This window comes from Heterodontus francisci, chromosome 17 (assembly GCF_036365525.1).
Source record: "Heterodontus francisci isolate sHetFra1 chromosome 17, sHetFra1.hap1, whole genome shotgun sequence".
Taxonomy (NCBI): domain Eukaryota; kingdom Metazoa; phylum Chordata; class Chondrichthyes; order Heterodontiformes; family Heterodontidae; genus Heterodontus; species Heterodontus francisci.
Window position 1 is genome coordinate 87225406 of NC_090387.1, and position 14394 is coordinate 87239799.

The 14394-nt window shown below is 46.8% G+C and overlaps 2 protein-coding genes across 2 annotated transcripts in view; both read left to right on the forward strand.

Moving 5' to 3' along the window:
• Window positions 1-6024, forward strand: part of hydin (HYDIN axonemal central pair apparatus protein) — a 1234740-nt gene extending 1228716 nt beyond the window's left edge. The window contains exons 86-87 of the mRNA XM_068049816.1: window positions 1019-1243; window positions 3865-6024. Of these exons, the coding sequence (XP_067905917.1) occupies window positions 1019-1243; window positions 3865-4353 (714 nt within the window). The 3' untranslated portion in view covers window positions 4354-6024. The remainder of the gene's footprint in view (window positions 1-1018; window positions 1244-3864) is intronic.
• A 4890-nt stretch (window positions 6025-10914) lies between these two features.
• LOC137379252 (transmembrane protein 64-like) overlaps window positions 10915-14394 on the forward strand; it is a 146158-nt gene continuing 142678 nt past the window's right edge. The window contains exon 1 of the mRNA XM_068049965.1: window positions 10915-11494. Within this exon, the coding sequence (XP_067906066.1) occupies window positions 10940-11494 (555 nt within the window). The 5' untranslated portion in view covers window positions 10915-10939. The remainder of the gene's footprint in view (window positions 11495-14394) is intronic.

A 14394-nucleotide genomic window follows, 5' to 3' on the forward strand; every position in this document is an offset into this window, starting at 1 on the left:
CTCTCCATGGATGGAGGGAAAGCAGCTGTCAACTGCCATCTCCTCGTCGGTCTGCTCCTGGGCCTGGCCAAGGTGGCAATTCACAGGTTCAGGCTGCGGGCCGTCAGGGGGTCCGTCCACCCTAGTTGCCTGCCCCTCTTTCGAGGTTACGTTTGCACCCAGGTGTCCCTGGAAAAGGAGCATGCGGTGTCCGCTGGTACGCTTGAGGCCTTCCGCTACCGATGGGCACTGCAGGGGCTGGAGTGCATCATCGATGCAGACAATGCTATTTTAGTTTGAGTTTTTGTTTTATTTATCTGTTTTTAATAAAATTATTTTAAAATGTATATAAAGGGTACCTGGGGAATAAAGACCCCCTCAACAAAAATACATAAAAGGGGCCTAGGGTATAAAGGCTTCCTTCAAAAAATAACGGGGTTAGATACAGAGTAAAGCTCTCAAAGAAAAGCTGTCAACTGCCTAACAAAAATTAATTTTGTTGGTTTAAAACTTTTATTTGTGCCAATTGGGGTCCTGTGCATGGCCACACACTCATAGCACTAGCACAAGCCTCTGGGCCATTGGTATGACAAGGTCTCTCTGATGACCTTTGAATACAAGAACCTGAAGCCTAGTAGGTGGTTCCCAGCATTCGGATGAGAAGGCAGGAAACAGCATGAAATATGACAGAGGCTGTTTTCCCTGATTTTAATTTAATTTGCATGAGCATTTCATATATGGGAGGCTGCTTCTGACCACCAGAAAATAGAGGCTGGGGGAGGTGAGGAAATGGGGTGGTATGGAGGGTGGGGGGATCAAGGACGGAGTTAAACGTTTATCCAAGCAAGTTGCTATACCATATCATTCCAGATCTACCAAAAAATAAGTCAATGGGAGGGGTTTGGTGGGGCGTGGAGGAGAGAGTACACAAAGATTCTGGCTGATTCTGAATCTGATGCAACCTCTCAAACAATCGTGTGCTGCTGATAGGTTTTGCTGGTTGAGTTTTGTTAAATATCATGATTCTTTCCCACTGTAGGGTATACTGACTTTTGAATATCAGCCTCTGAAAGTGGGCGAAATCACTGGGCGCCTCACATTGAACAACAATGAGCTGGGGGTCTACCACTATGACCTCATCCTGAAAGCCAAGCCAGCAGGGCTCGAGAAACCCCTCTACTTCCGGACCACCTTTGGTGGCAGCCAGATCCTCCATGCCAAATTCATGAACCACTCCCGCCAGAAACTTGAGTATCTTTGCAAGGTAGGTTCTTGATGAGGAAGAGTCCTTGTTGAAAAGTTAGAGATTTTGGGCTGGGTTGGGCTGGTAACTGTACTACAATTCCTGCAGTGACTTAGAGGCATCACTCTGGCTTTCGAGTCGGTATACCATGGGTTCAAGATTCACACCAGAGACTTGAACACATAATCCAGACTGACACTTCAGTGCAGTACTGAGGGACTGCTGCATTGTTGGAGGTACCGTCTTTCGAATGAGACATTGAACCAAGACTCTGCCTACCCCTTCAGGTGGACATAATAGATCCAATGGCAACTATCTCAAAGAAAAGCAGATGAGTTCTCCCCAATATTTATCTCTCAATTAACATCACTAAATCAGATTATCTGGTCATTTATCTCATTGCCATTTGTGGGAGCTTGACTGTTGCAATTCCTGCATAAATATTCGTTTGACTGTCATATGCATTGGGGCATCCTGAGCTTGTGATAGGCTTTATATCACATTAGGTTCCAAGTTTGAAGAGGAATTTTATCATTCGTTTTCTGTTAATCTTCAAATATCAGTTTGGATAAACATACTTCTCCACACCCCAAACCTGCTCTAAAATATCCATGACATCTCTCATTAATAGTGATAGCAGGCCAAAATCCCACCAGTCATTCGTCTGTTCAACATAGAACACAAGAGTGTGAGAAATGTTCGGAGCAGGAAATGGCATGAAGTCCAAGAAGTTTGCCTGTTTTTTGCATAGATCAATCATAGGAACAGAAAGGTCATTCAGTCTCTTGACCCTGTTCTGACATTCGATTAAATCATGGCAGATCCTTGACTTAATTCAATTTACCCGCCTCAGTTCCATATCCCTTAATACCCTTGCCTAACAACAGCCTATCAATTTTAGTTTTGAAATTTTCAATTGATCTAATCTCAACAGTTTTTTCAGGCAGAGAGTTCTGGATTTCCACTACCCTTTGTGTGAGGAAGCTCAACCGTTTGCCTTCTCATCATATCCTTCAATCCTTTCTGACACTGGAAGTACATCCAATTGTCACTTAAATCCATTCATAGTACATGAGTGCCCTTTCCTGCTAACTTGTCCTGTAACTCTATTACTACTTGGGTGAAAAAGTCCTGCCTGACTTTCCTCCTTATTCCTAACTTGACTTTTAACTTGTGCTAACACAGTTATATTCTAGATGATTTCAGCATACTGCTGCTGGATCACCGACAACTTTCTACAACAATCAGGCACACCAGGTTATGAGGGACAATTTACCCATATGCATCTTCCCAGGGTAGAGCCTCACACCCAATGGATGCCCAGGTTGGGAAATTGTTGTGGGCTCACCTATGATTACCTGCTGGATGCCCCAACAGACGAGTATTTGTGGAAAATTCCTTTAGATTCCAGCATTGCAACTAATGGTGCTGCTCTTTATTTCAGTATGGACTGATGTCGTGTTCCCTGGCAAACTCGCTCTACTACCTGCCCTCACTCACACTTCCCACCCGAACACTTCCTTTCGCACCCTTACTCTCTGTATCCCACCCTCACACTTCCCTGCCCATCCACCCTAGTGCTCCTGTACCTGCCCTCACTTTCCTCTTCCTGCCCACCTTGCCCTCCAATTTCCACCCTCACTCTCCTACCCATCCTCACTCCAATTTCCACCCTCACTCTCCTGCCCACCCTCACTCTCCAGTCCATCCTCACTCTCCTGCCCATCCGCTCTCCACTGTCCATCCTCACTCCACTGTTCATCCCCTGTCCATCCTCACTCTCCTCTCCATTCTCTCTCCAGTCCATCCTCATTCCCCTGTCCATCCTCACTCTCCTGCCCATCCCACCCTCACTCTCCCCTGCCTACCCAGGCAGAAATTGGAGTACCAGTTTGCAATGCCTGCAGGATCATTAAAGGCCCCCAGTGACCAACAGCCATTGCTTCCTTCAGGTGCCAACCTTGCACCTGATTTCACTATTTTATTTGAAGTTACCATTGGTTTTGATCGAATAGTTTTGATTGAGTAAATCACCCTGCAATCTTTGGCGCTCTCCCCATAAAAGGAGGTGAATCTTCTTGTTGGGAGGTTGATGTTACATGGGAATCTTGATCAGTAAATCACTCAAACTTGGGGCTGAGTTCTGTAGAACATACTGCTTATCTAATTAAGCCATCTGGGATTGGATCCACACCAGACTGATGGGATGAAAACACCGCACTAGGTGTAAGGGTTCTATGTGAACTGAATTTGGGCAGAAAGAAAACAACACAAAGATTTACCATTAATTGGCACTGAACCATGAATCTCATTCAGGAACACCACAAAGGTGCAGGGGGAATGTTCTTGCAGAATTTGGGGCAGAGTAGAGGGAGCTGTGCTCTGCATGTAGACCATGACATTTCGGCAAGGAGATGATGCTGGAATAGGTGCAGAAGTGAATTTTCCATTCTCCAACACATTAATGATTTCAAAGTGGACCAAAAATAGTTCCTTTTTTAATTTTTAGTTTTAATTTTAATTTTAATTTCGCAATTGCAATTTCTGATGCCATCTGAGCTTTATCGATTAGATAGCTTGTAAATTAGTCAAGGTCTCTGGTATCTGGGTTAACAAAACTGATTCAGGTGTTGTTTCCTTAGGTTGATAATTCTGAATTCCTAGTAGACAAGAGCATCACCGTACCACCAGCCTCACCAGGTGGTTCAGAGATCAGTGTGGAGGTAGTCTATGAGCCTGTCCGGCTGGGTGAGTCCAGAACAACTCTCAATGTCACCTCTACTATTGGAGGCGAGTACAACATCCCCCTCTTTGGAATGTGTTTGCCTCCCAAACCTCAGGGTCCCTTCTCAGTTCGAGCCGGATCCACTGTTTCCATTCCATTCAAGAATATCTTCCCACAAGTGACTACTTTCTCATTCCAAGTGGACAATCCAATGTTTGTTTGCAAGCCAACTGAAACCCTCCGTCCTAAGAAAACCCACGTTGTGGTTGTCAGCTTTGAAGCAACTTCAAGTTCCTCCAAATTGCCTGTCACTGGCAAGTTGGTTGCATCATGCCCACGGTCTGCAGGAACTGGAACAGTGATATCTTGGATCTATTACCTAAAAGGCATCACTCCAGATAAGTGAGAGGGGAGACATAAGCCCAGTGAGCTCCTGCTTAAAGCAAGTACTTTTCCAAAGTCTCCAAAATTTTCATCAATTCAGTCAATGTTGCTATCACTTTATTTCTGTGGAGTCTGCTTATTGACTTGCTTGTATGATTCCAAGCAGTAACACATTGAGCTGTTGAGATGTCACCTAAACCCAGGGAAGCTTGAAATTATCAGGGTGATCTTAGCCAGACAATTCTACTGCCTGGGACCATCTCATTTGGGCAGTTCTACTGCCTGGGGTTTGTTTTAAGTCTGTTGAGTGATACTATCTCCAGTTGCAATCCTGTTCGTTATTAGTCCCACATAGAGACCACCTAGGGATGTCATAAACATTAACAAACCGAGATAGTTGGTAAGCAGCCTCCACTGTCTTCATTATAAGCAATTATTTTATTTTTCGTCCCTAGATCAAATTGTAAAATGAAGGGATTTTATATTCTTAGGTTTCATATTCAAGTTCTAGCATGATATTTTATTAACTGCTTCCTCTTCGTTTCTCAATGTGCCTTCCCTCCACATAGTCTCTTCCACTAGACCGAGAGCAATTATCAGCTGTCTGCGATTCTGGTTCCAGTTACAGGCCCCGACTCTCTCTGATTTTGTCTCTATTCCTTATTTGTGGCTTTGAAAATCTCGATGCTTAGATTTCTCTAATGTATTGTATGTGAAACATCTTGGGATGTTTCTGAGTGATTTGATAAGATGCAACAAAAATGCAAGTCCATCTTTCTTTTATATATTGGACCTGCAGCCCCTGTAAGTTAAGTGCCAACACTGAGAACTTGATGCACAGGTTACACTCCATTTTTTCAGGACAATTTCTCCCCTTCCCATTTGCTAGTCCCACCCTGGATATAATAACAGAATGGGTAGGTGGGCAGGCCCCTGCTTCCACTCATTTCCTTTAACATCCTCCACTGTCCTATCAAGTCTTAGCAAGGTCCATGAGAGTGTTCCAGCAATGACTCTCAGACCCCCTCTCCATTAAGGATGTCGGAGACCTTGCTGAATGCTGCCCTGTGGTGGTATGCATGGAATAGGGAGCTCACTGTTTGTAATATTCCAAGCACAAAGTTTTGCCTCTGGCACTCAATCTTTGATGTTTCCCTATTAAACCTTGGTTTGTCGTGATATAAAAGTGACACCAAGAAAATGTGTTGGATCAAGGAGCTGGAATAGAAGCCCACCACTGACTTCTTACAACATCCTCAGCAGAATTCCCAAGGCAAATTGCACGTGCTACACGGATGGGCTCCTGTGTGCTATTTTACAACCCTTCAAGCAAGACAAACCAGCTTCTGGAGAGGGGACATTTGACCACTGGTGACACTTGCTGAAGTCTCTTCCTCAGTACAATGACCATTAAGTACAGGAATGAAATTATTTGGTAGCTTTAGTTGCCAAATATTAACTTCTGCTGCAGATGTGTAAGAACCAATACTTTCTCATTGCACACTGTTGCACACTGCTTGGTGACATTTTCCACTGCGGTAACCTATCCACTTAGCCCTGTATCTTTATTCAGGCAGCAGCCCCTCCTGAGATAGTTTGTGAGGAAGGCAGTGTTTAGTTTGGCTCTTTCCACTCTTTGCATCCCTTCATGTACAACATGTGTCATTCTCAATCTGTTGGCTTTTGTTTCAATTGTGCCATTCTATTGTATTAAAATTATTTTCCTTTGAATAAACCTTGTTCTATTGTGTAGACTTGTGATGTTGTCCTTTCTTAGGATATTGGGAATGGCCTACTCAGATGCACATGAGAAATAATAAGAGTGCACCGTTGTCCACTTCACCCATGATGGTCTGTTCGCAGTAATCTCCTCACTGGGTATGGCTCAGCTGCCTGACTCTGAATGGGAATATCAGTATATGAAAGTACAGATACATGCTACCTGTATCCAGTAGGAGCAATCACAGAATGAAAGCTGTGGACATGAAGCCACAATTCTGCATCCAGTGACTTCATTTCAGTCATTCTTTTCATTTTTCTTTTGTGAATTTTGTGCTTATAAAGATGAGGAAGATGAGTGCTGGGGTATTGGAAACACTTTTCATTTCAGGTACCTAGTATAAGCATGAAGCACTCACAGATCAGTTGGATACAGAGTATAACTGCCGTTAATCTTCATCAAATACTCCCAGGTCAGCGACTGCTTATTGGTAATCTGCTAAATTGTTGTGTAACATGGGTGAAAGCACTTTGAGCACCAAGAAAACAGCAGCAACATTGAATGGCGAGGGGAACCGTTACCATGATCTGCTCAACCAATCAGAGTAACAACTCCAGGCCAACAGAAGAAAATAGCCCAACCGATAATGAGCAGCTCCAAAATTATATAACATGGCACTAGGAAAGAAGCATCCAATGATGTTCTGTGTGGCACCAGGGGCTAGTCTGAATGGAGAGCAAGGTCTGGCAGGAGAGCTGGGTGGGATCTGGACAGAGAGCTGGGGTGGGTCTGAGTAGGAAATGGGGTCTGGATGGAGAGTGGGGGTCTGGAAGAAGAGTGGGATTGGGGCTGGATGGAGAACAGGACCTGGATGGAGAGTGGGGATGGGTTTGGATGGATGTGAGGGTGGGTTTGGATGGAGAGTGGGGGTGGGTCCAGAAGGAGAGGGGGATTTGGATGGAGAGTGGGGGCGGGTTTGGGTGGAGAGTTAGGGCGGGTTTGGATGGAGAGTGGGGGTGGGTTCGGATGGAGAGTGGGGGTGGGTTTGGAAAGAGAATGTGTGTGGATCTGAATGGACAGTAGGTGTGGGTTCGGATGGAGATAGGGGGTGGGTCTGGATGAAGAGTGGAGGTGGGTCTGGATGAAGAGTGGGGGTGGGTCTGGATGAAGAGTGGGGGTGGGTCTGGATGGAGCGTGGGGGTGGGTCTGGATGGAGCGTGGGGGTGAAGCTGGATGGAGAGTGGGGGTGGAGCTGGATGGAGAGTGGGGGTGGGTCTGGATGGAGAGTGGGGGTGGGTCTGGATGGAGCGTGGGGGTGACGCTGTATGGAGAGTGGGGGTGGGTTTGGATGGAGTGGGGGTGGGTTTGGATGAAGAGTGGGGGTGGGTCTGGATGGAGAGTGGGGGTGGGTCTGGATGGAGAGTGGGGGTGGATCTGGATGGAGAGTGGGGGTGGATCTGGATGGAGAGTGGGGGTGGATCTGGTTGGAGAGTGGGGATGGGTCTGGTTGGAGAGTGGGGGTGGATCTGGTTGGAGAGTGGGGCTGGATCTGGATGAAGAGTGGGGGTGGATCTGGATGGAGAGTGAGGGTGGGCCTGGAAGGAGAGTGTGGGTGGGTCTGTATAGAGGGAGGGGATGGGCCTGGAAGGAGAGTGGGGGTAGGTGTTACTTGGGTGACCACACAAGCTCACTCCTGGCACTGCAGGCGATTGGAACAAGTTATTTTAGTCCCCCCTCTTCTGTCTGTGCAGATTCTGGGACAGGTACACTTTCACAGAAGCTGGTCATTCTGCACCTTGCACATAGTTGATTGTCATTTTAGGAAATAACACTTGGGATAATGAATAATTTGAGTTGTGCTGTGGCAAGTTTAGGAGAAACAGGTTTCTTTGGACCTATGGTGTCCAAAGCTCTCTACTGCTGGGGTTTTCCTCATCTCATTGTCTGAGCCTGTTGTAGGTTGATTGATAGAGATTCAGGCTATGATCAGTCAATCAATAGAGACAGTGCTGTAATTGTAATGTCACTAAACTAATAATCCAGAGGCCCATGTTAATGCTCGGGGACACAGGTTCAAATCCCACCACAGCAGTTGGTGCAATATAAATTCAATTAATTAATAAAAATCTGGAATTGAAAGCTAGTCTCAGTAATGGTGCTGTGAAACTATTATCATTTGTTATAAAAACCCATCTGGTTCACTATGTCTTTAGGGAAGGAAATCTGTCGTCCTTACCTGCTCTGGCCTACATAGAATGATAGAAAGTTTACTGCACAGAAAGAAGACACTTGAACCATCGTGTCTGTGCCAGCGAAAAATATTCCACCCATTCTAATCCCACCTTCCAGCATTTGGTCCGTAGCCCTGCAGATTACGGCACTTGAGGTGCATATCCAGACTTCCTTTGAATGAGTTGAGGATTTCTGCCTCAACTACCATTTCAGGCAGTGAATTCCAGACCCCCACCACCCTCTGAGTGAAAAAACTTTTCCTCATCTCCCCTCTAATCTTTCTACCAATCACTTTAAATCTATGCCCCTTAGTCACTGACCTCGCTGCTAAGGTAAATAGGCCCTTCACATCAACTCTATCCAGGCCCCTCACAATTTTGTACGTTTCAATCAAATCTCCCCTCAGCCTTCTCTGTTTCAAGGAGAACAACCCCCGCCTATCCAATCTTTCCTCATAGCTGCATTTTTCCAGTCCCAGCACATCCTCGTATATCTCCTTTGTACCCTCTCTAGTGCAATTACATCCTTTCTTTAATGAGGTGACCAGAACGGCACACAGTACTCAAGTTGTGGCCAAACCAATAAGTTATACAGTTCCAGCATAACCTCTCTGCTGTTATATTCTATACCTCAGCTAATAAAGGAAAGGATTCCATATGTCTTCTTAACCACCTTATCGGCCTGTCCTGCTACCTTCAGAGATCTGTGGACATTCACTCCAAGGTCCCTCACTTCCTCTACACCTCTTAGTATTTTCCCATTAATCGTGCATTGCTTTGCCTTGTTTGACCTCCCCAAATGCGTCACCTCACACTTTTCCAGGTTGAATTCCATTTGCCACTTTTCTGCCCATCTGACCAGACTATCAATATCTTCCAGCAGCCTACAGCTATCCTCGCTATCTACCACTTGGCCAATCTTTGTGTCATCTGCAAATCTCTTGATCATGCCCTCCACATTTACGTCCAAATTGTTAATATGTACAACAAAGAGCAGGGGACCTAGTACTGAGCCCTGCAGAACACTACTGGCAACAGCCCTCCAGTCGCAAAAACACCTGTCAACAATTACCCTTTGTATCCACTTTGCTGCATTTCCCTGGATCCTTTGGGATTTTATTTTTTTAACCAGTCTGCCATTGGGACCTTGTTAGAAGCCTTGCTAAACTCCATGTCGACCACATCAACTGCACGACCCTCATCTATCTTGTTACGTCTTCAAAAAATTCAATCAAGTTGGTCGGACAAGATTTTCCCTTAACAAATCCATGCTATCCTTGATTAATTTGTGCCTTTCTAAGTGACAGTTTATCCTGTATCTCAGAATAGATTCCAATAATTTGCCCACTCTTGAGGTTAGACTGACTGGCCTGTAATTATTTGGTCTATCCCTCATTCCCTTTTAAAGAGGTACGACGTTAGCAGTCCTCCAATCCTCCAGCACCACACCTGTATATGGTGAGCACTGGAAAATGATGATCAGACCTTCTACTATTTCCTCTCTTGCTTCTTTTAACAGCCTGGGGTACATTTCATCCGACTCTGGTGATTTATCAACTTTCAAGCATGCTAATCCCATTAATACGTCCTCTCTCTCGATGTTGATCACATCCAATACTTCACCCCCCCTCTTCCTAAACTGCAATATCTGTTTCGTCCCCATCTTTTGTTGAGACGGACATAAAGTATTCATTAAGAACAATACCAACATCTTCCACCCCGATGCATAGGTTACCTTTTTGGTCTTTTATGGGCCCTACTCTTTCCTTAGTTATCCTCTTACTCTTAATGTGTTGATAAAACATCTTTGGGTTCACTTTGATTTTGCTTGCTGGTTGCAGTTTTGCTTGTGACTCCAGACCTACAACAACTCTTAACTGCCCTCTGAAATGGCCGAGTAAGATACTCTGTTTCAAGGGCAATTAGGGATGGGCAATAAATGCTGGCCTTGTCAGTGACATCCACACCCCATGAAAGAATGTTTAAAAACGCCATTATCGTTGTATCCTGGGACCACCAGGATGGTAGAAAGTGAACTTGATGGACCTTGGTCTTAATTTGTGGAATTCTACGCAGTTTCACCTGGGTTTGTGTGGAGTGGGGGGAATGTGTTATGGGCTGTTCGACGATGTCGAGCATCATAGTTCAGCCTAACTGCTGCCCGCGCTTCGCAGCAGGAATCATCGGGTCAGGATTACAGGCAACTTTCCAGCTCCTCCTGGCCGGACTCCCTCAGGCTGCAGCTGGGGGGCGTGGGCCTATTTAGCCCCATTGTGACCGGGTACGGATAAATCCGGCCAGGAACACAGTCCAGCGCCACCACTGGCAGCCGATCCGCCCACTGGCGCACGGCAATTGGTCCGAGCAGTATTTGATGAACAGGAAAGCCGAGCAATCAGACTGAAGGGGCGTTATCCCTCTCAGCGATTGACTGCGCCCGTGTCTGATTGACAGGGGCCTTAACCAATTGGTGACAGCAGCAAACTCGGGCAACAGTGTAAAAGCAAATAGAGGGTAGGGCGGTGTGATTGACAGGGGGTTGATCCAATCAGCATGAGGAACCCCGTTGCGTGGTGATTGACGGGAGCTGGTCCAATGGAAATAGGGGGCGGGATGGACGATGCCACAGCAAGGCGCTGAGAGCGAACTTGGTGGTGATGCCGGATAGAGTTACTGCCAGAGGGCAGCGGAGAGCGGGGGAACTGCTGGCCAGCCCGCTGAGCCGGGGCTGGGGGTGGGGCTCGCTGTCCAGGCCGGGCCCCTTCACCGCCCCCTGCGGTCTGGGCCGTAACCTGCTCTTGGTTGCCCTGGTGACGGCGCTGGCCAGCCTGGTGCTCTGGGGAACCCGGCGCCACCTGCTGGTGTGGCTGGAGAGGCAGGACATCAGCCTGAGCATCCTGCTCTTCACCCTGCTCTTCACCCTCATCTCCTTCCCCTGGATCTGGGGCTACACTGTACTGAGCCTGGCACCTGGCTACCTGTATGGCTTTCAGTGGGGCCTGATGGTAGTGGTTTTTGGGGTGTCAGTGGGCACCCTGTTGGCTCACCTGGTCACCAAGCGATGCCTGCTGGCATACATGACGACCATGGTGAGAGAGAATGCCAAGCTCAGCGCCATCATGCAAGTGCTGGATGGGACCAGCGGGCTGAAGGTGGTCTTCCTGGCGAGGCTGACGCCCATCCCCTTTGGACTCCAGAATGCAGTCTTTGCTGTAAGTAGGCACCTTTTTGTTTTGTATTCCTATCTTTGTAACCTCTTCCACACACAACCCCCCTGTGATCTCTGCCCTCCTCCAATTCTAGTCCAACCCCCACTTCCTCCGCCCTGCCTGTGGCAGCCATGTCTAGATTCTGAGCTATGGAGATCCCCCGCTAAACCTCTCTGCCTCTCTCCTCCTTGAAAACGCTCCTTAAAACTTACCTCTTTGACCAAGCTTTTGTTCACTTTTCCTAATATGTGGTTCAGTATCAAATTCTGTTTTATAACGCTGCTGTGAAGTGCCTTGGATGTTTACTATATATAAATACATGTTGTCCTTGTTGAAAAAGTGGGACCCTGTTTGCAGATATGAGAGGAACCTTAACAAAAGTGGAATTCATAAAAAGGACCCGTCACCCACAAGAAGCCTTAAGTCTCTTCATTCATCCTAATGATTCAGATGTCATGCAGCTGAGTTGTCAGGACCAGAAGAGCCCAAAGTTTGCAGCCTCATCTGTGCTGCGTTAGTTGTTCTCAGATGAGCAGCAGTTGGGACTCTACATTTTGTCTCAGCCAAGACAGGGGAGGAGGATAAAGTCAGCAGCCATATCTACTATTCAGTGACCTGTTCCCCTCTGCACTGGTTGGGAAGTGCACAAGCGTGCATGTCAGATGAGGACAGGATTAAGTTCAGCTGTGATTTTCCCCCTTGGTTAAATAGTCTGTTTGTACTCCCACAAGAGCAATAGCCACATGGCTGAGGTACCAGAGCAGAACAGGCACTAATGTTGCCATATCATGTTCACTAAAGAGAAATGGGGGAAAATCCACAACAGAAAACACCTGAAAAGTTACTGGTTACAGACAAACATCCACTTCAAGCCTCAAACTCAAACTGAGTGAGTGCTGCACTGTCAGAAGTGCCATTTTGTGAAGGAGACATTGAACTGACACTCCATCTGCCTCTTGAGGTGGACATAAAAGATCGCACACCACCTCTTGAAGAAGGGAAGGGGACTGTCCTTGGTGTCCTGGACAAAATCCAACCCTTAATCAACACCATCAAAACAGATAATTCGACACTTATCTCACTGCTGTTTGTGGAATCTTGCTGTGTGCAAATTGGCTGCCTTGTTTCCCTCCAGCGATTATAGTTCAAAGTTACTTTATCGGTTGCAAAGTGATTTGGACATCCTGAGCATATGAAAGGTGCTTTTATACATACACATGTTCTTGCCTTCACAGTGCAATGCGAGAGAGTGAGCACAGTCACATGATAAAGCTTTGTAAGCACATCATTTCCTTGGTTGTGTTTAGAAGAAACCACTCAAAATGGCCAACATTTTAATGCTGAGCTAGCAAAGAAACTGACTGATAGGGTAACTGAGCACCATGGTGCAAGACAGCAAACACCGTGGCTTTGTTCCATGACCTGGTTAGTTATTCTCAGTGACCTTGTCCTATCAACACCTCTTTTTTTATCTCTTGCCCCCACCACCCCCCCCCCCCCCCCCCCGCTTTACTTGCTGAAAATCTTGTACATTTCTAATATTTGTCAGTTCTGAAGAAGGGTCACTGACCTGAAACGTTAACTCTGCTTCCCTCTCCACAGATGCTGCCAGACCTGCTGAGTATTTCCAGCATTTCTTGTTTTTAGTCCCAACACTGATCCCTGGGGAACTCCACTACAAACCTTCCTCCAGCCTGAAAAACATCCATTAACCACTACTCTTTGTCTGCCGTCACTCAGCCAATTTCATATCCATGTTGCTACCATACCTTTTATTTCATAAGCTACAAGTTTGCTCACAAGTCTGTTGTGTGGCACTGTATCAAATGCCTTTTGAAAGTCCATGCACACCACATCCACAGCATTGCCCTCATCAACCCTCTCTGTTACCTCCTCAAAAAACTCCAGCAAATTAATTAAACATGATTTTCCCTTATGGAATCCATGTTGGCTTTCCTTAATTAACTCGTATTTATCGCTCGAGGTGGGGGCCCTCCTATTCGGCACTCTTTGGCCTACAGAGGCGCTTCCAGTGGCAGTGGCTGCCCCTGCAGCGACAGGCACTGCCTGCCTTCATCAAAACCCCTTCCCCCGGTCCCCGGACCTACCTGGGACCAGCCTGACTGTTGATGGCCCCAGCGCCCTGGACCCAACTTACCGGCCCCGATGGCACTGGTGAGACTGCTGGTCCTCCCATCGGCCAGCAGCTCCTGGGGGCAGGTGGCAATCCTTACTAGGAATGCCAGCCCCGTGGCAGTCAATTAATTTCCTGCCCTCCCATAAAATGCAGCTCCAGGCCTTTGCAGAACACTGAAACAAGGGTCACCTCAGCCTCTGCCTCCGTGCCACATCCCCAACTTCTGCTTTCGGGCCTGTCAACAGGACCCCCACCACAAGAACAAAGTTCCAGCCATTGCTTCAGTATGCTGTGAGTGAATGTGGGCTTAAGATCATGGGGGAAGTTTTATGCTGTCTGCTGTGGTGGATTTGCTGGCATTTGGGGTGATATAATTAGGCAGGAGGTGTTTTCTCGGATTCCTGATGGAGGGATATTTTAGAGGAATTAAGCTGGCGGCATTCCCGGGTTCTCCAACACAGTGGCAGATTGCAGCTTTCCATTCATTTAAATAACATGAATACTCATTACTCACACACTAAACCCTGTCACCAGGTTTCTTGGAGGCACCCAAGATCACGTCATTGGCACCAACTGGACCTCATCGTCACAAGGCGAGCCTCCTTAAACTGTGTTCAAATCACACGCAGCTTCCACAGTGCGGACTGCGACACCGACCATTCCCTGGTGTGCAGCAAGGTTAGACTCAAACCAAAGAAGCTGCATCACTCCAAGCAGAAGGGCCACCCGCGCATCAACACTAGCAGAATTTCTCATCCACAGCTGT